The sequence below is a fragment of the Solanum lycopersicum genome, chromosome 2, assembly GCF_036512215.1.
Source record: "Solanum lycopersicum chromosome 2, SLM_r2.1".
Classification (NCBI taxonomy): Eukaryota; Viridiplantae; Streptophyta; class Magnoliopsida; order Solanales; family Solanaceae; genus Solanum; species Solanum lycopersicum.
The window spans coordinates 49,599,697-49,624,950 of record NC_090801.1 but is presented as its reverse complement, the minus strand read 5'-3'; the positions used below and the strand labels follow the sequence as shown (position 1 = coordinate 49,624,950).

General features: G+C 33.6%; 1 protein-coding gene and 2 non-coding genes across 3 annotated transcripts; all 3 read left to right on the top strand.

Annotated features, from left to right (window-relative positions):
• The first annotated feature begins 11,109 nt into the window (after positions 1–11,109).
• On the top strand, positions 11,110–11,183 carry TRNAI-AAU (transfer RNA isoleucine (anticodon AAU)). Its single transcript has one exon. It is a non-coding gene; the product is annotated as a tRNA-Ile (tRNA).
• A 1,826-nt stretch (positions 11,184–13,009) lies between these two features.
• On the top strand, positions 13,010–13,083 carry TRNAI-AAU (transfer RNA isoleucine (anticodon AAU)). Its single transcript has one exon. It is a non-coding gene; the product is annotated as a tRNA-Ile (tRNA).
• A 9,292-nt stretch (positions 13,084–22,375) lies between these two features.
• Positions 22,376–23,170, top strand: LOC138342145 (NAC domain-containing protein 96-like). The gene has a single exon (XM_069294338.1). The coding sequence runs from the start codon at positions 22,376–22,378 to the stop codon at positions 23,168–23,170; it is 795 nt and encodes a 264-aa protein (XP_069150439.1).
• The last annotated feature ends 2,084 nt before the right edge of the window (positions 23,171–25,254 follow it).

Genomic DNA, 25,254 nt, shown 5'->3' with positions numbered 1-25,254 from the left:
GTCAACCACTTCTTAGTTGTAAAATAGAGCATCTGCATCAAAATCACATTAATTTATAATTTATAATGGTTAAGGCGTTAAGCAATAAATTAAGGTGATAACAAATACAGTATTACTTAATCATGATTAGTACAAAAGATATATCTATAGATTTAGACTAAAGTTAAATTGAATTCATTGAATTCACAGTGTCGATTAGGCTCGCTTACTAAAAAATAAGATAAGATAGTGACTTAAAATTTTTAAGCAATCATAAATCCAATTTTTTATAATTTTATTGTCTTATCAATAAAATACTAAACGATGAATATAACATTGTCTTAACACACTAATATTATTTATCCTTATTCCATATAGCGAACTCTAAATATTACACAAAATTGATCTTCTTTATCAACTAAAGGAAATAATGCGACTACTTCTCTAATTGTTTTTGACATATGTTTCCTCTACAATTCCACAGCACATTAATTCTTGAAAACAAGTCCACGTCATCATCAATAATAAAATTAGTTACACTCCGAGGAATCGATATTATTTGACCACTGAATCACATCCTATCCTTCTAAATCTCTTTTGCTTACTGTAATCGATTAGATATGGAAATAACCGAAGTCTTATTCCATAAAATAACAACATTATATGTATAAAGTATAGAAACCCTAACAATTTGGGTGCTAATTATATTCTATCCCAAAAATTTCTCAAATTACAATAGTTCCGGATTTCTCAGAACTCGCGAATACATTGATCCTTCATTCGATATATAGCAAACAATACACGTAAGTTATGTATCATATATTTATATGGATTTATACTTGAAATAATTGAGTTATGTATCAACAATTACATTTGTACCACATATGAAAGAATGTTTGCCGTGTCATTCTCATTCACTGAATAATCAATATATACAAAAGTGTACAAGCCTAATTTTAGGCAAGAGATAATTACAGAGATTATTATCAATTACATAGATAATAATCAATTATAAAGATTGTTGTGCGGAATTTGAGATAATACGAGAAAATATAAAACGATAAAAACAAGACAACAGATTTACGTGGTTCACCAATAAATTGGCTACGTCCACGGGAAGAGAGGGAGCAGTTTTATTATGGAGAGGCAAAAACAGAATTACAGAATAGGGTTTGCCATAGCGTCTATATATAGTGCTAAGCTACGCCCTAACAGGCTTGGGCCCAACATACAGAATCAACAGAAAATAAAGGGCCCAATACAACAACATTGTATACCGTCGGCCCGGGGGCGTCTCCGCCCCCCCGGACCCCCAGGCCAGGGGGCGCGTCGCCCCCCTGGACCCCCCGACTCGCTGACCGGTCAGCGAGACCCCCGTCCTTTCTGTTTGTAGCGGGTCCGATTCAAGGCATTCAACAAAGATAATTGCTAAATATAAAAGATGACAACTAATTAGAATATTTACCAAAAGATATTGTACAATAAATAGATTATTTCCATAATCTATCACACCCCCGCAGTCGAAATGGGAGATTTACGAATGTTGAGACTGTGCCGGAAATCATCAAATAATACCCGAGGGAGACTTTTAGTAAAAATGTCGGCAAGCTGATAACGAGATGGTACATGTAGTACTCGAACCTCACCCCGTTGAACTTTCTCACGAACAAAATGTATGTCCATCTCAATATGTTTGGTACGCTGATGTTGTACCGGATTGCTGGAAAGATAGATGGCACTTACATTATCACAATAAACCAATGTAGCCTTGGAAATAGGAAAACCTAGCTCGAGAAGTAAGTTTCAAACCCAACATGATTCAGAGACTACATTTGCAACCCCACGATACTCTGCTTCAGCACTAGACTTAGACAGAGTTGGTTGTCGTTTTGCTGACCAAGATATCAGGTTATCACCTAGAAACACACAATAACCTGACGTAGAACGACGGGTGTCGGGACACCCGCCCCAGTCTGCGTCCGTGTAGGACAAAAGGGAACTAACAGATGACTTAGACATGTGCAAACCATAGTTAAGCGTACCTTGAACATAGCGAAGAACACGCTTTAAAGCATTCATATGCTCAACCCGTGGAGCATGCATAAACAGACAAATCTGTTGAACGGCATAAGAAATATCCGGACGAGTAAAAGTCAAATATTGCAAACCCCCACACAGACTACGATAGTGAGTAGCATTCTCATAAAGATCGCCGGATGAAGAACTCATTTTCCCTTTGGAATCAACATGAGTAAGAAATGGTTTGCAAGAAGGCATACCTGCTTTAGCAATAATATCCTGAGCATATTTCTTTTGAGACAAAAATAAACCAGATTTGTCCCGGGAGACAGCAATACCTAAGAAATAGCTCAGTGGACCCAAGTCTTTCATAGCAAATTCAGATGCAAGGCGAGAAATAATTCGAAGCCTAAGAAATTCTGAAGAAGCAGTTAAGATAATATCATCAACATAAAGTAGGATAAAAGCAGTTTCAGTACCATGGCAAAAAATGAACAATGAATTATCAGATTTGCTATGGGAAAATCCAAAGGACGCCACAAAATCAGCAAACCTTTGATACCAAGCTCGGGGGGCTTGTTTGAGACCGTAGAGAGACTTACGGAGAAGACAAACATGATCAGGTCGACTAGGATCCTTGAACCCCATTGGTTGGTACATGTAAACAGTCTCATTTAAATTACCATGTAAGAAAGGATTTTTAACATCCAATTGATGAATTGGCCAAGACTTGGATAAAGCAATACTAAGCACCACCCGAATAGTAGCCGGTTTAACAACCGGACTAAAAGTCTCATCACAGTCAATACCTTCCCTCTGTGTCTTACCGTCACCAACAAGACGAGCCTTATGTCTTTCAAAAGAACCATCAGACTTAGTCTTATGCCGAAAAATCCATAGAGACCAAATAATATTAACAACAGACGGTCGCGGGACTAAATCCCAAGTACCATTTTTAATAAGAGCATCATAATCTTCCTGCATAGCAATTTTCCAATTATGGTCACGAATGGCCTGAACAGGGTTCTTCGGAATGGGTGATATGGAGGTAGTAGTATGATTGGCCTGGTCATGGTATTTAGGATTCGGTTTAAAAATTCCATGTTTACTACGGGTGTTCATGGAATGCGATGGTTGAGAGGAGTGGGAAGAGAATGATGTGATGGCAAAAGGTGGTGGTTGCCTATCATTGGCAGCGGGTACAAAAGGGTGCAGCCCCTGCTGTACGTTGACAGGTGGAGTGCACAGTTGGCTGGGGTGGGAGTGCAGCTCGGCATTAGCAGCGGGTACAGGAGGTAGGCTGCCACTGCCTTGCTGCAGGAGGGTCGCGGTTTGCTGGGTATGGTCGCGAGTGTGCTGCGGGGAAGGGGAAGGCAGGGTAGGCTACGGGCTAGCTGCGGTATGGGTGTCCTGGCCGCGGGTGGGGTGCGGTGCAGGCTGTGAAGTAGCATCCAAGGGAGCAATACCTGACTCAAGAATAGAACGATACATAGGAATGTCCGAAGGACTGGGAGTGTCACTTAAGAAATCACATGTATGAGGGAGGGGAGTGTGCTGTCACGACTGGAATCTAGACCCCAGACGAGACCGGCGTCGTTGACCTCTCAGAGGTCGCAAACAAGCCTACTTACGTCATTCTTACTTTACATGGATTAATTTTAGCGGAAAATTTGAACTTTTTGATTCATTTATCATACTTGTTAAACATTCTTTATATTTCGTAATCGTTCATCATCAACCATCTAACATTTAAGAGATAAGCAACTGAAAGAAATAATTCATTAAATATTAATTGTATATCGACCAAAATAGCACCAATACAAAGTCTGAACCAAAACAGGAAAGAAACGCTAGTGGAACATGCTCCACTAGCTCAACTCTAAAAATAGCATACTCGAAGGCATGAGGACTTACCAAACTCCGGATGAATGCTGACGTCCAGATAACTGCAACAAAGAACCTGTAGCTCTATCGTCCACCTGTGCCTGCACCTAAAAGTAGATGTTTGTATGGAATTAGTACACACTTGTACTAAGTATGGGCATATGCAAGCACACACCAGGGACATGCATGAGGAAGAAGAGCTCTTTCCTAACAACATGATGTCTGGAAGTCAAGTCAGTGGACTTGATAAAATGAGATTAGGAAAGTTATGCCATGAGAGTGACATGCATCATTATAATCATCGTGTTGCACGCAACACATAACATCTTCATATAGCACATAACATATAACACATAGTTTCCTTCATATTATTCATTTATATACCATGAGACCTTATTATCATAAACTTAACCTTAAGACTTTCCAAAATGAGGGCTCAACATATGGGACCTCAACTAGGGAGCCTTCTTCAGCAAACACAGAGTCTGCTTCATTCATTCATGCATATTTCATTTCAATTCATTCATAGGCCAGTGCGAACACCAGTTATACCTGGGACGTAGTTTAAGACTTTCATCGGGTTTGCTGTGCAATGATCAAGAATAACCTAATGTCATTACCTGAATCTAGCTCGCCTCTTGATTATCCTATCCTAACACCTTCGGTATCATTCATCTCTTTATATGATTCATTTGAGGCTGGCCTCATTTATTCATTGGGAACTTTAACTTTAACCGACATAGATCATGTGAGCATCATGAAATCCAGTGTCTCCCCCACACTGAAAAGAGGTGGAATCACCGGCCAAAGCGATTCAATAACATGCTAGCGTATATGGGAATTTAACCCCGCCAGATCCCTATAGTGGCAATATAGGTTCAAAGACTAGGAGATGTATGGAGACCCATACCCGGCAAGCCGGACAGTCTCATCTCATGAGAATTACGTGAACCTCCGCCCTTCCCGAAAGAAGGCATCACCACTCATAGCTAGCCTATCGGTGCTCGGTATAAAGTTCCATTACATTCAACTCATACATCATAGAAGTTGGCTTCTAGTATGAGGACATCATAGCTCAATAGATGATTTCTCATCTCATCATTAGTATTAAGTGTTTTAAACTCAATATTTTTATTAGAGTATTCATAGAGACTGGTCTCTTCATTATCTCACACTCACATTGGTAAGTACGTATTAGTAACATTTACTTAGGCTCATTTGAGATTGCTCTCATCATATACATTAGCCTCACATCATGGTTGTCACCACATTCTTCATTTCATTACGTATATCTTAGGTCCACTTATTTTTGAACGTATGTTAAACTTATGTGTCTATACATACAAGCCATGGGACTTCATTTATAGTTCGTTAAGTGATTCTTATTTTTCTAAGATTATGTATTACAAGACTTATGTATCTTGTATATATGCCAAGATCTTTGATTTTTGATCTAAGTAGATGACATTATTCTTGAATATTTCACTCACATATGACTTATGTATCAATACGGAGGTTTGGACACGAGAACCCAAATCTTGAATTATTTGGATATCATTTATATTTTTCATTGATTTTAGTTCTAATATTCATAAATTTAGAACTCTAAATTAAATCTCAACATTTTCGTGACATAATAAATTTTCTATTTTAATTAGAATTCTAAATTAAATTTCAATCATTTACATGAAAGAATAATTTTCTAATTTAATTAGAATTCTAATTTAAATCTCAATATTTACATAAAAGAATTAATATTCTATTTTTAATTAAAATTCTAAATTAAATCTCAATGTTTACATAAGAGAATTAATTTTCCAACTTTAATTAGAATTTTAATTTATTATTATTATTATTATTTTTAATTAAATTCGCTTGAATAGGGAGGTTGTGGGTTCGAACCCCCACAACCCCCCTTATTTTTCTCTTAATTTCGCTGACAATGGAGGCTGTGAGGTGGTGGGTTCGAACCCCCACAGCCTCACCTTTATTCCCTTAATATTTGTACTCCCCCTTTCAGCCCTGAGGTCGTGGGTTCGATCCCCACGCCTCGCATCTCCTTGTTATTCTTTTTTTTTTGTTTTTGCAAACTGGGGTCGTGGGTTCGATCCCCCGCCCCAGTATTCCCTTTTAATCCCTTTTTTTTTTCGCGAACGGGGGTCGTGGGTTCGATCCCCGCCCCCAGCATTCTCGTTTTAATTCTCTCTTTTCTTTTCTTTTTTTTTTTCGCGCGTGGCTGGGGGTCGCGAGTTCGATCCCCCCCAGCCCCCTTATAATTTCTTTTCTTGGCGAATTTCGCCGGTCCCAGCCCCCATTTCGAGCCCCGCCTAGCACTCCTCTTTATTTATTTTATTAAGGCATGTTTTGGTGAGGTCTCGGGTTCGATCCCTGCAGACCTCACCTATTTTTTTTAATTCTTTTTTTGCTCAAAATTTCCAGAATGCATCTACAACATATTTCCAGGTTCTGGGACATTACTCCACAATTTTGTACATCATTTTTACGGGTTAATTTAGCATTTGTTTCTTATACATGCGTTAATGTTCTTAAGATAAGTTTAGGGAGATGATTTGATCATTTATTTTACTAGCATTTATAGTCTTTAAACCATGTGAATATACGATTTTAAGAGCCTCTAATTGCACACAAAACACGAATAACCTTTATGCTATTAGCATGTTTAAGAATAACTCAAAATCATAATCACAATCTTACACAAATACATACATATTCCCAAAGGACACAAAATATAAGCACATAGCCATAAACACATATTCGAAACGATGTCATCACCACAAACAAGTATCCCTAAATTCTACCAACAAGAATACCCAACCTAGGATCATAGGGAACTAGTGACAGGGGCATGCAAACGGGGAACAACCTTAGTTTCGAGATGAATAGTTTGAATCGTAAGGGGCCTCTTGGGAAAGGAGCCAAGAGAGAAGAAAACCCATACCTTAATCGATGTTCAAACTTTGATGTTGCTGTCCGAAAAACTCCTCCAAACCACTCCCAATTCACTTCAACGTACACCTCTCTCGACGAACCTCTCTTAGCCTTGACGTTTTGATTACTTTTTCTTTTACTTAAAAATTTTTGTGAGTTTTTCACGCATGAAAACTGTTGATATTTTGGCAGAAATAATGTGAGGAAGATGGAGAACGTGAGAGAGAGAGGACTATTTGGATTAGGAGACTAATTCAAGAATTAGTCAAATAACATTTAAAATAAATAAATACAAATCTGTTTTTGATTTATTTATTCATTTAAAACGTGAAAGGTACGCCCTTAAATACTTATTTATTCTTATTTATATAAATTTTATTTTTTTGAATCGTTACATGTGCACCTTAGAGAATGGAAAAACCGACTCATCAAACCACACATGCTTGGCTATTATAATACGACGACTCGACATATCAAAACACTTATACCCCCTATGATTGGATGGATATCCAAGAAAGACACATGGAGTAGACCGGGATTGGAGTTTATTTATCTTGGAAGAAGGAATCAAAGGATAACATAAACACCCAAAGACACGTAGATGTGAATAATCCGGAGTTTTTTGATATAAGATCTGAGTAGGTGATTTATCACCAAGTATTTTTGTGGGCATGATATTGTGAAGGTATGTAGCCATTTCAAGTGCATGATGCCAAAAAGAAGGAGGCATAGAAGCATGACAAAGGAGCGTACGAACAACATTGTTAATCGTTTTAATTTTTCGTTCCGATTTGCCATTTTGAGGAGAGGTGTATGGACATGAGAATCTAAAATGCATTCCATATTTTTGACAAAATTGCTTAAAGGGATCATTTTCAAATTCACGGCCGTTATCACATTGGAAAGCTTTAATTTCTCTCTCAAATTGAGTTCGAATATAAGTTCGGACACGAATAAAAAGATTATAGACTTGAGATTTAGAAGAAATAGGAAACGTCCATAAAAAATTCGTGTAATTATCAAGAAAGAGAACATAATACTTATGACCAAGTGAGCTAAGAATCGGAGATGTCCATAAATCACTGTGAATAATGTCAAAAGGCATAGTAGTATGAGATAAAGAATCTGTAAAAGGCGTTTTTATTAATTTTCCCAATGGGAAAGAATGACAAATATCGTTTGAAGCCTTATTACATTTGATAAGATTACTACTACGCAGACTACTAAGAATTGCATGTCCCGGATGACCTAAACGGGAATGCCATAAACTAGGAGAGACAACTGCAAAAGCTGAAGGGGTGGTAGATGAAATGATTTGACGATCAGTGAGAAAAAGATAGAGATCGCCACTGCTATTACACCTCACTATTTTGCTCTCCGTCTGCAAATCCTTCACAGAAAACCCAAACGGATCAAATTCAACAGAAACATGATTGTCAGTGGTGAATTTTCTAACTGATATTAGGTTTTTAATAATTTTTGGGACATGAAGGACATTTTTGAGTTGAAGAGTGTTTTGGTTTAGACATTCGTGACCATAACCTTTAATAGGTATTTTACTACCATTGCCAACAGTAATAGCATTATTAACATGATTACTCAAATTAAAATATGGAGATAAGTTACCTTGGGAATTCGTCATGTGAGAGGTTGCCCCGGTATCCATATAGTAATTTGGATCGGTGAGAGACATTGTGTCCATAGCTTGTTCAATGTTGGTAGGAACATAACCCGGATAAGAAGATGAGTGCTTGAGAAGTACGCTTGATTAGGTCGAGACCCGAGGATGCCGTGAGAAGGAGGCTGGTACGGCCTTGCCCCTGTCCACGGGTTTGGGCCCGGACCCTGGGCTGGGTACGGACAAGGTGGGGTTGCCCAAGGGCCATTGCCCCAGTACGGCCATGGGGGAAACATCCACCCCATGCCCTGCTGCTGTTGCTGTTGGGAGGAGGCGCCACCTTGGCGCGGTTGCTGCTGCTGCGAAGATTGTTGCTGCTGCTGGTTGTTCCGACCGGCACCACCTTTGCCCTTGCCGCTGCTGCCTTTCCCTTTACCCTTGGCTTTACCTCGTGAATTCCCCCCTTTAGAAGATGAAGAATGATCACTAGAAGTGTGTGACGCCGTGGAAGATGCGGTGAGAAGAGCCTCCTCGCGAGCTTCAATTGCAAGGTCCGAAGAGTTACTTTGTTCCTCTAGTTGAAGCATGGAACGTAGAGTATCAAAGGAAGGCAAGGGACTTATATGTCGAACAGATGTACGAAAAGGCTTATACTCCTCCGAAAGCCCTTTCAAAAGTTGAAGCACCATCTGATTGTCGGATACCTTATTACCCACGTTTCGTAAACTGTCAGCAAGGGTTTTGAGACGAGTGCAATAAGGTTTAACACCATCAAATTGTTCGAGTTTGGTGTTAGTAAACTGCACATCAAGGTTAAGTGCCCGAGCAGACTTGTTGTTGCGGAAAAATTTTTCTAAACGATTCCATGTATCAATTGCCTTATCATCAGCATCAATAATGGAATTTAAGAGATTGTTAGAAATAGTACCATAAATCCACTATCGAACAATATCATCAAGTCGGTGCCAGAGAGCTGCATCAGAAGAATTCGGAGCCGGTTTCTCTTTATCAGCATCGGATTCCGTAGCAATCGGAGTAATATGATCAATCACCATATAAGCACGGCAATGGAGTTTGAACAAAGTAGACCAGTTGTTGTATTGGGAACCGTCATATTTAAGAACAACAGGTACGTGGGTCTTGATATTAGTGACAAGAGTAGCGGGATGAATTTTCTGAGATTCGGCCACGGTGGATAGCCGTGTGAGAAGAAGAAGATTAGAGAAGAAGAAAAAGCGGAAGAGAGAATTAGGTCAGAAAAGTAACCTAGACTTCTGATACCATGAAAGAATGTTTGCCGTGTCATTCTCATTCACTGAATAATCAATATATACAAAAGTGTACAAGCCTAATTTTAGGCAAGAGATAATTACGGAGATTATTATCAATTACATAGATAATAATCAATTACAAAGATAATTGCTAAATATAAAAGATGACAACTAATTAGAATATTTACCAAAAGATATTGTACAATAAATAGATTATTTCCATAATCTATCAACATACATGGTACACAAACAAAGTTATAATAGATCTGATAGAGGTGTAGTGATGTATCTAGATGCTAAGAAGAGAGGAGGGAAAAATGGACTCATATAATAGAAATTTTTTAGAGATTATGTTATCTTATATCGTGTCAATGTATTTTACAAGGAATATAACTATATTCATTTTTTTTAAAACTCCACCTCTAACTGGGAACATATATATATTGATCATGCCCAATTTGTTGCAAAGATACTCAACTCGAGTTTTATTTAAAGCTTTTGCGAGCAATGCTATCAGTTGCTCTTCCGTCTTCACATAACCAGTAAAAAATTATCTTAAATCTTCTCACCAATAAAATGATAGTTAACCTCAATATGTTTAATTTTTTTTCATGATACACTAAAGCTACATGATTATCACTAATTCCTTACATTCCGTGACCACAAGAGAAGATGGAGTTGATTCAATAAAATATTTTTATTGGTTTTACACATCTTTGGAGTTAAGAGTTGGTGATAGTTGATGCAGCTCCAGTCTTACAATTTTGTTTGCCCAATTTTATTTTTGTGTCGATGCACTATCACTTTTATTTCTACACCAGTCCAGTCCATTATTTTGTGGTTAATAATTATTTTTTGGAAAAAACTTTAAAAATATGCCATTGATCTTTCAGAAATGGCTCATTAATGTCATTCATTAAAAGTCTGGCTCATTTATGCCATTACCATTCAAGAAAAGGTTCATTCATGTCATTATTTTTTAATAGTAGTTTTACAAAACCATTATTGACACGTGGCCAATTGTAATTCAGTCACGTCATCAATTTTTTAAATAAAAAATCAAAAATTTGAATCAAAATTGAATATTTTTTTTGATTTTTTTAATTAAAAAATTGATAACGTGACCGAATTATAATTGGTCACGTGTCAAAAATGATTTTGCAAAACCATTGTTAAAAAATAATGGCATGAATGAGCCTTTTTAGCGGTAATGACATAAATGAACCAAACTTTTAAACTGATGGCATAAATGAACCTTTTCTTAAAATTTAATGGCATATTTGAGCATTTTTCCTTATTTTATTAATGAAACTATTTCCTTGTAAATGAAAAGAAAACTGCACTGTTTGGAAAAAATGAAATTAATGGTTAGCTGCAAATCAATATTGAGGCCCATTAGCTCAGTTGGTTAGAGCGTCGTGGTAATAACGCGAAGGTCGCAGGTTCGAGACCTGCATGGGCCATCTTTATTTTTTGCAAGTCCAGTGATTTAGTGGAGAGGTTGAGGAGGGGAAAAGGGTATTTTTATCTATTACTACTTGAGGATATATTGAGAAATCACGATTTAATTAAAGACTTCATTTAATTTATATAGAGAGGGGTACTTATGTCAATTATTATTTAAAGATACATTGAGAAATTACGATTTAATTAAAGACTCCATTTAATTTATACTTGAATTATCAAGAATTGGTGTGTATAGCCAAGAGAAGTTACATATGGACATTCAAGTTCAAACGAATTGTAACACTATGCCTTAGATGTCAATAGATAATGTGTCTGGTTAAAATATTTCAAGATAAAATCTAATGAAAAAAAGTATAATGAAGAAAAAGAATACATACGTCTTATAATGTCTTAGTTAAGCAAAAAAGAATATAACACTTATTTACTTTCCTGATGAGAACTTTATTTGACATCTCAAAAATAACTTATTTCAATCTTATATATTAGCTTCTTAAATGTTGGCATTGACAATGCTTAGTGAATAAATGTACAAAATTATCACTTGTGGATCATTAGAATTAACACAATAATTTGTGAAAGGCGAATATTAAAAAAATATATGATCCGTACAAAAAAAAATTTATTTTTAATCGAAAAATCAAAGGTTTGCATCAAAATCACATTAATTTATAAAGGTTAAGCCATAAATTAAGGTGATACAGTAAATATATTTATAAATCATGATTAGTACAAAGACACATGTATAGAATTAGATTAAAGTTATATTGATCATGCCTAACTTGTTGCAAAGATACTCAACTCGAGTTTCATTTAAAGCTTTTGTGAGCAATGCTATCAGTTGCTCTTCCGTCTTCACATAACCACTAAAAAGTTATTCTGAATCTTCTCACCAATAAAATGATAATTAAACTCAATATATTTAAAAATTTTCATGATACACTAAAGCTACATGATTATCACTAATTCCTTACATTCCGCAACCACAAGAGAAGATGGAGTTGATTCAATCCCACTTTTTTACGAAAATATTTTTATTGGTTTTACACATCTTTGGAGTTAAGAGTTGGTGATAGTTGATGCAGCTCCAGTCTTACAATTTTGTTTGCCCAATTTTATTTTGTGTCGATGCACTATCACTTTTATTTCTACACCAGTCCTTTATTTTGTGGTTTACAATTATTTTTTGGGAAAAAATTCAAATATGTCATTGATCTTTCAGAATTGGCTCATTAATGTCATTCATTAAAAGTCTGGCTCATCTATGTCATTACCATTCAAGAAAAGGTTCATTCATGCCATTATTTTTTAACAGTGGTTTTACAAAACCATTATTGACACGTGGCCAATTATAATTCAGTCACGTCATCAATTTTTTGAATAAAAAGAATAATAATTCTGAAAAAAAAATTGAATTATTTTTTTTATTAAAAAAATTGATGACATGACCAAATTATAATTGGCCACGTCATCAATTTTTTAAATAAAAAATCAAAAATTTGAATCAAAATTGAATAATTTTTTTTTTGATTTTTTTAATTAAAAAATTGATAACGTGGCCGAATTATAATTGGTCACGTGTCAAAAATGATTTTGCAAAACCATTGTTAAAAAATAATGGCATAAATAAGCCTTTTTAAACGGTAATGACATAAATGAACCAAACTTTTAAACTGATGGCATAAATGAACCTTTTCTTAAAGTTTAATGGCATATTTGAGCATTTTTCCTTATTTTTTTAATGAAACTATTTCCTTGTAAATGAAAAGAAAACTGCACTGTTTGGAAAAAATGAAATTAATGGTTAGCTACAAATCAATGTTGAGGCCCATTAGCTCAGTTGGTTAGAGCGTCGTGCTAATAACGCGAAGGTCGCAGGTTCGAGACCTGCATGGGCCACCTTTATTTTTTGCAAGTCCAGTGATTTAGTGGAGAGGTTGAGGAGGGGAAAAGGGTATTTTTATCTACTACTACTTGAGGATATATTGAGAAATCACGATTTAATTAAAGACTTCATTTAATTTATATAGAGAGGGATATTTATGTCAATTATTATTTAAAGATACATTGAGAAATTACGATTTAACTAAAGACTCTATTTAATTTATACTTGAATAGAGACTTGCATGGGCCATCTTTATTTTTTGCAAGTCCAGTGATTTAGTGGAGAGGTTGAGGAGGGGAAAAGGGTATTTTTATCTATTACTACTTGAGGATATATTGAGAAATCACGATTTAATTAAAGACTTCATTTAATTTATATAGAGAGGGATATTTATGTCAATTATTATTTAAAGATACATTGAGAAATTACGATTTAACTAAAGACTCTATTTAATTTATACTTGAATTATCAAGAATTGGTGTGTATAGGCAAGAGAAGTTACATATGGACATTCAAGTTCAAACGAATTGTAACACTATGCCTTAGATGTCAATAAATAATGTGTCTGATTAAAATATTTCAAGATAAAATCTAATGGAAAAAAGTATAATGAAAAAAAAGAATACATACGTCTTATAATGTCTTAGTTAAGCAAAAAAGAATATAACACTTATTTACTCTCCTGATGAGAACTTTATTTGACATCTCAAAAATAACTTATTTCAATCTTATATATTAGCTTCTTAAATATTGGCATTGGCAATGGTTAGTGAATAAATGTACAAGATTATCACTAGTGGATCATTAGAATTAACACAATAATTTGTGAAAGGCGAATGTTAAAAAAATATATGATCCGTACAAAAGAACATTATTTTTAATCGAAAAATCAAGGGTTTGCATCAAAATCACATTAATTTATAAAGGTTAAGCCATAAATTAAGGTGATACAGTAAATATATTTATAAATCATGATTAGTACAAAGACACATGTATAGAATTAGATTAAAGTTAAATTAATCCATAATGTTAATTAAGCCGGCTTACTCAAATTCATACTTCATAGTGGCGTCTTGAAAATTCTTAGCAATGATATCTCGCCTTCTATTGTAATTTCACCCTTTATAATTTTATTGTTTAATAGATAAAATCGATATGTTAATACAAAGGACACTGTCTTAAAACATGGAGTACATATTATTTATATCCTTATTTCCAACTTAAACTTTCTTCATTATAATAGTCAAATTATTTAACTTTTATTTGATGCATTAAGATAATTAAATTTTACTTACTATACTATAGTAACAATAAAATTAGTCAGTTAAATGGTTTAAAAAAGAGAGGAGGGAAAAATTGATTGTTGTAATTAATTCAAATGATAGAAATTTTTAGAGATTATGTTACGATATATGGTGTCAATGTATATTACAAGGAATATAATAATTGCATTCATTTTTTAAACACTCTTCCTCCAATTGGATCAAAGATATTGATCATGTCTAATTTGTTGCAAAGATACTCAACTCGAGTTTCATTTAAAGCTTTTGTGAGCAATGCTATCAGTTGCTCTCCCGTCTTCATATAACCAGTGAAAAGTTATCCTAGTTCTTCTCATGAATAAATTTTAATTAACCTCAATATGTATAATTTTTTCATGATACACTAAAAAAATATGATTATCACATATCACACAATTTATTGTATATTTGATGCTTCAATTCAATTTCAATTGAAAGATGATGTATCTAGATAATCTCATACATAGACTACCACATAATTTTGTACTCAGATTCCCGCACTGAATCGAAATATGACATTTTGCTTCTTATTCCTTCTAATAAAGAAACAATAGCCAATATAGTAGGTCTTCTATAAATTTTATATTTTGCAAAACACTCAACACGAGTATGAGCGTAGTTACTGTACAACATGTCAAATTCATCGCTCCTTTTTTCTTTTTGTCTAAAAATATCATTAACCCAAATTTAATTTAATTGGACTCTTTTACAGTTAATTAGCCAATTCTTTTATTTGTTCTCAAAGACAATATTTTTATTTATACAAATGAAATGAAAAATAAATTATTTATGTCATCAAACCTTTCAGTAACAAAAACCAAAAAAAAAAAAAACAAGAAAAAAGATGTTTTTCGTCAACGGTCACAAACTAAAAATTATGTGTGAGTTTCTAAAAATGGATTCCAATCCTAAAAAACGCGGTTTGTCTCTCTATAGAAAGCACAGCAAAGGGCGAATTGGAGTGTTAATCCATTCATTTTTTTTTGGTAAAATATGGGGATGAATTTTGATGATGAACAACTCATGATCTCTCTTGTCAAATTTGTGAGTGGTAACTCTGTTCAATTTCAATTTGTTGACTTGTATGGCAACAATAAACCCTCTCAGATATTCGATACTACTACTGCTACTGATCATCATCATGTTTTTACTCAGTTAAAGAAGAAAAAAACAGGGAACGGTAAGAACTTCAACAGGGGAATTGTGGGTGGTGGCGGCTCATGGAAAGGAATTGACAATAGTAGACCAGTTTACGACAAGAAGAAAACAGTGATTGGGTTCAAGAAAACTTTCCGTTTTGAGGAAAAAAATCATGTGTGGATTATGAAAGAATATCGTCTTTGTGATAAAATACTCAAGGCCTTGAGATTACGTGGTCATACTCGGCTTGAAGAGGAATTTGTTGTATGTCGCATTACGAGGAGCGTCAATTCTTCGCAGGTTTCGGATCACAAAGTAGAGAATTTTGTTGATTCTCTACTGATTTCTTCATCGCAATGTCAAGATATTTTTGCTCAGAATCAATTTCAAGATTTGGGACAATTCGGTGCTGTTTCTGCTCAGAGTCAGTTTCAAGAAAATTTAGATTTTGGACAATTAAGTACTGCTAATGTAATTCCATCTCATGAGTCAAACAGTATTTTGAATGGGAACATTGCTCCAGTTAGTTTAGTGTTCAAAGAATCAAAACTGTGTGCTGCAATAGAAGAGGAATGCTCTGTTCATCAACAAACTCCCTCTGTAGAATGCTCTGATAATGACATTGCTAATTACCACAAACAACTTGATGCCTATGCTGCCTCTGTACTCGAATTAACGGTTCCTTACATTCCGCAGCAACAAGAAGATGAAATTGATTCTGGTCATACAAATAATGTAATTCCATGTGGCCTAGTTAGTTTAGTCTTAAAAGAATCAAATGTGGCTGCTGCAAAAGAAGAAGAAGGCTCTGTTTGTCCTGATTATGACATTGCTACTTACCACAAACAACTTGAAGAGGAATTTGTTGTATGTCGCATTACGAGGAAAGTCAATTCAGGGAATTTTCTTGGCAATTGTTCATCACAATGTCACCTGAGCAATTAACAGCCTTCACATGTACTATATATAGGCTAATGCACATCAAAACCACGAAATAGAGAAGAACATCTCATGGATATCGTGATTTGTTAATCATTTGTGTCTCTGTTACAATTGCTTTCAGGAGATATTGCATATGTATAAAATGTTATGTTAACACTTATTAGTTTCAAAGAATGTCGATATTGTTATCTCTCTTTTCCATACCACCAACATGTCGACCATGTTGTCGAGGTTTTTCAGGGTTATCTGAATCAGAATCACTTGGTTCAATGAAAAGTCCTTCGAGAGACATCTTCTTCTGATTATTGATTTGTATGTATGTTTCTGGGCACGGATAACATTACATTCGGCCTATGATATGATATCCACTCTTCGGAAAATTTATCAAAGCGCAGTCACCACTTTGATCAACCATACTCTGTCAGAAAGGTTTTTACCTATGAAATCTGCTTTTCAGTAAATATACATTACCAGGTTTTCGATGAATTCTATATATACATCAAGTCAAAACTAACTCTTCCTTCTAGTGTGACTGCCTGGACTTATTGCATAAACAGGAATCACAAAATGTAAAAGACTCGACATGGTTCATTGGTAGGTTTAAAGAAGAGATACAAGCTTTGGTAATACGAGGTTGAGGAATAACATGCCATATTCCTTTAACAATCAAAGCTCATTTAGCCTTTCTTTCAAGATCTTTGAATGACTTTTTTTGTGCAAACAGTTTATGCATATTATCACAATTTGGTTTGAACAAGTGAGTTTGGGTTTGAGATTATGATCGTTTCAAGGTTTTGATTCATGTTCCAAATTTATATTCACTTTGTATTATTTTCAAGTTGCTTTGTTACTTGGATGGCAGGCACAATTCTTACTAGTTCTCCGTACAATTTTTTTTGCAGTTGAAGACAATCATGCTTGTTTAATAAAGAACTGGCCGATTCTGACTATCTTCCACAGCAAACAAAAGATCCTACCCAACTTTCTGTAAACGACATGACAATGGAAGATTTTTAGACATAATAATCTTTATTACATGAACAACGGATAAGATATACAACACTCTCTTCGTCTCAATTTATGTGACATATTTCAGATTTCAAGATTCAAATAAATTTATTATTTATCCTAAATTTTTCATTTATGTTTTAAATGTTTTGAATTGTCAATGATCATGACTTATATTAATTTTTACGGAGCTCACAAATATATAAATTTCATTTTAAAAATGAAGATTTCATGAGTAAATTTTTAATCAAACTTAAACTGTTTAATTCTCAAAAAATAAAAAAGTTTCACATAAATTGAAACAGAGAAGGAGTAGTATCTAAAAAGCACCAATGAGAAAAAGAATTCTTGAAAAGACACTACTCCCTTTGCCTTAATTTTCTACTAATTTCTTCATCACAATGTCAAGAAACTGTGGAATTTGCTCAGAATCAGTTTCAATAACATCAAGATTGGGAACAATTCAGTACTACTTATGTAATTTCCAATGAGAACATCAACCCTCTTAGTTTAGTGTTAAAGAAAGAAATAAATGTGGTTGCTTCGAAAGAAGAAGAATGCTTGTGATTCATCAAGAAACAAGCATTCTTCTTTTTTGGCAGCAGTCTCATTTGAAACTATTCCACTTTTCTGCCAAGATTTTTATATTGGTTTTATAGATCTATTGAGTTCAGAGTTGGTGATAGTTGATTTATGATCAAAGATAGACTTGTTTGAATCTCAAAATTTGAAAAGTGTCACATAAAATGAGACAAAGGAAATATATATCTACTTACCGCGTAATTTTCCCTTAGTGCTACAAATAAACATTGAGGCACATTACTTGAACTGGTTAGAGCGTCGTGCTAATAACGCGAATACCTGCATGGGCCGGGCCATCTTATGTTTTTGTTAAGTTCTGTTAAATTGGTTATGATTAGGGGTGACAAATGGTTGAATTGGATCGGATTGGATTTGGATGGGTGAAATATGGATTGAGAAAAAATGGTTTGAATTACAATATGGGCAAATATGGATTTGATCAAAAAATTTTTTTTTACCCCTCCCCACAAGCAAACCCTCCCCCCGACCTTCCACCAATCTACCCCTAAAAAAATTTTGTTTTCGAAAAATAAAAAAATAATTTTTTACCCCCACCCCCCAACCTCGGCATCCCCTTCCATCAACCTATTCTAATTTTTTTTGTTTTCCAAAAATAAAAAAAATTTCTATTTCATTTCTCACTTATATGGCTAGATATAGATTATCATGTTAACCATTTTGTTCATATTTGTATGAGCTTAAATAGATTGAAGACCATATTAACCCATTTAAGAAAAAGAAATAAAATATGAGTGGTCCATTTAATTTAATATGGGCGAAATGATTTCATTTCACTTATATATATGAGCTGAAATTGCCACCCCCAGTTAAGATCTGCGTATTCTTAATAATTTTTTAACATATTATTATTTAATTATTATAATTTAAAATAAGTTAAATTAAATACTAAATTGGATTCGATCAAAGATTCTTTTAAAATGGGTGAATGTTTAAATGATATGAGATTGACTTAATTTAAATTATCTTGAGCTCAAGAAACTGTGAAATTTCTTCCTCACAACTTACAACATGTTGGTTGTGTTAGAATATTTTTGGATATGAACTTGTAACTACTTTAGATTTTATGATCCATTTATGTAGCTAAAAATAAATTAAAGTCCCCACCTAAAAACCAAATAAAAAGGAATTATTTTTTTGTATAAATTTAAGGAATCCCATAGTGTAATACAATAATTACATTCTGTCCCGACAAATTTAGTATTTACTAATAATCCCTTAAAATTGTTGTGGCGTGATACATTAGTATGTTGTGATACATGGTAAATGATACACAGTAACTTAAAACTGTTAAGACTAAAAGGGGGAAAAATGAAACATTTAAATTTGTTATCTAAAACAGCTTAAATTACGGTAACAATTCATTAATAAGCATTAATTCAGCACGTAATTGAATAACAATTTCAAATTTTGAAAATTCAAGATTATATCATCTAGTTTGAAGACATTTTTATGAACATCCAGTTATTAAACTTATTGACTGATACATGATAACAATTTTCAAAATTTCGTGATACATAGAAAATCATATGATACACATCAAATTCATGTATCAATGCATCGTCTGAACACTATAACACACTGAGTCGATATGCATCAGCAAGCACACTTGATGACGCAGTTATTAAACTTATTGACTGATACATGATAACAATTTTCAAAAACTCTTGATACATAGGAAATCATATGATACACATCTAATTCATGTACCAAAGCATCGACTAACACACTATAACACACTGAGTACTATGATACATGATAATAATTTTCAAAAATTCATGATACATATGGGATTCCTTTACTAAAATTTTTACTAATTTCAACAACAATGGTTGCTACTTCTTTTCTCCCTTTTTGGTGTATTTTGTCAAACTTTGATTTAGATGATTCGCCAAAATCTTTGTTTGAATCCTTCTGAACATTCATAGGATCATGCAAAAACTTTTTTCTATTTTCTTTCCAATTTTCATCGTCCGAATCATAAATCCTTCTATTAGTAAAATGATCTATTAATGTGATGTAATAGAACAATGAACAAAAAAAAAAACGGATGATGGAGTAAGAAGAAAAAGAAGACCTAGAGACGGCTGATGTAATATAGCAATGAACAAGAATAAAAAAAGAAGAAAATAAGAACAGATGATGAATTAAGAAGAAGAAGAACTATAGACGGATGATGGAGTAAGAAGAAGAAGAAGAACCAGAGAACAATGGTTCAATTTTCAGAAATTTCAATTTTTTTGAATTTTGAAATTCAAAATTTCATATTAAATGTTGTGAAACGTTTTTAATTAAAATTAATAATTCAAAATTTAAAAAGTGATTCAGAAGATTGAGTGTTTTAGTGGAGAAAAAATAGGCATGATATTGAGGCCTAAAGCTATTTTATTTTTTTTGGGTTTTGTTTATGATGTTATATAACCAAAAAAAAAATTAAAAAAAAATAAAAAACGACCTAATATAACTTAAATCCAATGAGTTAATATCTTGTGGGTTATTATATATAGCATCATTAAAGTAGAAAAAAAGAGGTAACATTCCATGTTATATATACCATGAACGGCGGCTCAAAAATCCCCAATTTACCTGAAGATATTGTCAACTCTATCTTATTAAACCTTCCTGTGAAATCTCTTTTTCGATTCAAAAGTTGTTGCAAATCATGGTGTAGTTCTGTCGATGATGCTGACTTCATCAAGTTACATCTACATAAATCATGTGTGGATACTAATCGTCAAAAAATTGTCTTCCTTAATGTTAATCGTCAGGGAGGAACACGGCAATATAAAATTGTGTCAACGGAAGAATCAATTAGCGGTGTTTCAAAATTTGTGTACGTGGAGGAGCTCAATTCTAACAAAACGAGACTAAGCTATCGGTTATTGGAAACAATTTTTGATTAATAAAAATGCACTTCCGTTAGGGTTTGGATCTCTCTCTTGCTATTTTGATGGTCCGTTACTCAAGCCCTTTGATTTGATTATGATTTTTATGAAATGTGGTTGAACGTTTTGGCGGTTACAATTCTCCTACAGTTTAGTGCTAATTTTTGTTTTATCCCAATGTTTGGATGGAAATTTATAATTCTCCCACTGTTAAGTACTAATTTTTGTTGAGGTGATTTATTGTATTTTGAGGTTCGTTAGGTTTTCAGTTGTGAAAATTTAGGTGTTCTATTATGCTCCTCTGTATATGTAGCAATTTCACTTGATTTTTCTTATCTAATTGTTGCATTATTTTCTGGCTATTTTTCATTGATTGCTATTTCCCATATGGTTTTTGTAGAAAATGATACATTCTGTGTTATAAAGGTGATGATAGGAACTTTTTTTGATTAGAAGTAACACCATAAGGTTGTTTCACTTTATTCATCATCTGACCATATCCCAGTCTACATGCTATGCTGTAGTAAATATGAATGTATTGAAGTGCAATCATGCAGTGGATTGGTCTTAATATAATCCTGGCTATAGTACGTTATTATGGAATCCTGCAATTGGAAAATACAAACTCATTCAAAATGGATCCACATTACTATACTCGGTTAAAGAAATCAATGTTGGAAAACAATTCACAATATTTTCCCTGTTCCCTCTGATCCTTTGACGCCGTACTTATACAATGAACAAGTTTCATTAAATGGTGTGAACGGGACAAAATACATGATTATATCTTTCCATTTAGCAGACGAAAAATTTATTGTAACGACAGTATATGTGGTAAAACCCCAAAATTACATGCATGGAGGGATCGTATCTGTGTTTTGGCAACTTATGGAATTGTATGAACAAGTTTCCTACTTAAGTAATTGGCTATCAGCATATGTGTTAAAAGAGAATGGGAACCTATTATGGAGAAAGCGTGAGGGTCCTTTTATTATTGAGTAGGAAACATATATATACTGGATTTAAGCCTCTGCAAGTTTGTTTCCTTCAACATTCTGTGGAATTCTAAACATAATCATGTATAGAGTTTCTAGTTTTCCTAGCAGATATATATTAAGAAGATAAATTTAGGTTAAAAGTTCAAAATATTATATATATTCTATGTAGAAATATCATAGTCACCAACTAATTAATGAGAGGAAATACTCTCCTGTTGGAAATAGGATACCAAAAACAAATAACCATGAAGACCAACCGTAAATCCTTTCTATTTTTGGTAAGAAATTACTATAATTAAGAGTTAAACTATTCATTTTAAATAGTAAAACACAAAATAATTAGTTCCTAATCATAAAAGAAGTGGGAAATAGTTTCCCTATATGTACATACATAGGCAAAGGGTAAATTAATTTTCTTTCTGTTGGTAAAATATGAAGATCAATCTTACTGATGAACAACTCATGCTCTCTCTTCTTAAATTTGTTACTGGTGTTTCTGTGCAAATTCAATTTGTCGACTTGTATGGCAATAACAAACCTTCTCAGATATTCGATACTGCTACTGCTACTGAATATCACGTTTTTACTCGGTTAAAGAAGAAAAAAACAGGGAATGGTAAGAACTTCAACAGGGGAATTGTTGGTGGTGGTGGCTCATGGAAAGGAATTGACAATAGTAAACCTGTTTATGACTGGAAAAGATCAGTAATTGGCTCCAAGAAAACTTTCCGTTTTGAGGAAAATAATCATGTTTGGATTATGAAAGAGTATCGTCTTTGTGATAAAGCACAAAACGCATTATTAGAAAGTGGTCGTATTCAGGAGGAATTTGTTGTATGTCGCATTACAAGGAGTGTCAATTCTTCTTCTTCGAATTTTGTTCCAATTTCTTCATCACAACCACAACAAACTGTGAAATCTTTTAGTCCAGATTTGGGACAAATCAGTGCTGCTGCTAATGTAATTCCAAATGGGAACATCACACAAGTTAGTTTAGTCACAGAAGAATCAAAATTGCGTCAAGGCTCTGTTCATCAAGAAACTCCTCCTGATTATGACATTACTACTTACTACAAACAACTTGATGCATATGCTGTCTCTGTACTCGAAACAATGGTTCCATACATTCCGGAACCACTGCAAGAAGACGAAGTTGATTCTATCCCACTTTTCTCCGAAGATTTTTATATTGGTTATACAGATCTCTGGCTTAAGAATTGGCAATAGTTGATACAACTCAACTCTTACAATGTTCTTTGCCAGATTGTTTGTATATATTTAAAATTTCATCTATCAATGTACTTTCAGTTTTCTTTCAACAGTGTGGTTTAGAATTATTTTTTATGAAAATATTTCTTTAAAAGGTCTTATACATGAAAATAAAATCACATTGGTTAGCTGCATGAAACACTAAGGGCAAGTTCCATAAGGCTAATTGATCTGCCACACTACCTATTTATAACAAAAGCACCAAGAAGATTAGAGTTTGCAAATTTGATGACTTCTTGTCAATGTGAGGAGATTGAAGTCTTGTTAAACTATGACTGACCTGAACTGTTGTTACTTACACCAAGTCCAGCGATTCACTCTAATTCACTATAACAAATAACCAAATGTTAATCTTAAAAAAAAATCACGGATATATTGCTCCTCTACTCGATACGTAACAAACAATACATAAGTTATGTATCAGATACATAACTATTAACCAGATTTATACTGATTTATGTTTGAAATAATTAGAATTATGTATCAACAATAACATTTATACGAGATACATTATACACAAACAAAATTGTAATACATCTGATAAAGGTGCAGTGATGTATATGGATGTTAAGAAGAGAAAAAGAAAAAATATTTTTTATAATTAAGTCAAATGATAAGAATTTTTAGAGATTATTATATCTTAACATAATTTCCCCAAATTATATACATGTACTGTAACTTCTAATTAAGTTCTAACTATGGAAAGACTTAAATGTGCCCTTTAACTTGACTTCAAATTACATTTATGCCCTTCAACTTTGGATATGCACAAATAGACACTTAAACTTGTACAAAGTTGAACAAATAGACACAAATGTCCCACATATCATTCTACATGTCATTTTTTATCCTACGTGGTGTCCTATTGTTCTATGTAGGACTCACGTGTTTATTTATTTAAAAGTTGGATAGTTAAAGTGTCTGTTTGTACATTATGAAAATTGAAGATTACCGTTAAAATTTGAAATCAAATTTAAAATCCAATATATGTATTATCTCATTCTCTTATTTGTCCTTAAAGACAATATTTTTATTTTTAAATCAAAGTGGGACCATTTATTAGAAAGGAACAACCAGATCATGTTTGTCCAAAAACAAACTACTCTGTCCAAAATCAAAATACAGAAACGAACAACCAAAGAAAGGAAAAAAGAGTTGGTCGTCTTCAAGCTTGAGCTTCCATGGAGGATGAAAATGAGGTGCGACCTTGTTTCGTTCAGTTTGATTCCATCCCACTTAATTTACACAGCTCGAACAACTTAGGTAAGAATCAATCTACTCCCTAACTCGCTTTTGATGTTGTAAACGATCCTTGAGCTCCATTCTAAGTTTTACCCTTTCCTGCCGATTGACTCAGAAACCCTAACTAATACCACTGCATAGGCCATGTAATTCTTATTAATATGCTAAAGATCGTTCCTTTAAGTACACTACTTCACCGATGTTTAGATTTATATATCTTGATAAACTCAATATGCTTTTCTTTTCTCCTGAAATACTTTTGTTGCTTTGTCGCGTTGTGCATTAGTATCATTATCATTGTAGCCATATTTTTTGTTTTACATTTTTCTGATTCTCAAGTTTGCAATTCCTTGGGTGACTCCAATCAGTTCCATGGTTGGTAGGCGTGTGTATCGGTCGGTTCGATTCGGTTTTATGTATTATCAGTTTGATTTATCGATTTTTATATATGCTAACCCAATAACAAATCAATAAGATATTCTTTATCGATTTCTAGTCATTATCGGTTCGATTTTCGATTTACCCAATAAGAAAATGTTCGTAAAATATTATATGAATTTTCTCTTCTCTAAATGCTTTGACATAGTGAATCAAGAAAGATGATTAGGAATCGCATCAGTAAGAGAAAATATAGTATGAAGGCTATAGTTACATGTCAATACCAAAACAATAGCATAAAAGTTTTTCTGATAATCAAATTTCGAACCTTTACAAACTTGCAAATGCTACAACCTATAATTACAAACTAAAACTAAAATCACATAGTCCAACAACAAGACGAAAACTATAACTAAAATTGA

Bases quoted from the DNA above. Each gene is read 5' to 3' on its own strand.
- LOC138342145 (XM_069294338.1), top strand. From the start codon at position 22,376: ATGAAGATCAATCTTACTGATGAACAACTCATGCTCTCTCTTCTTAAA.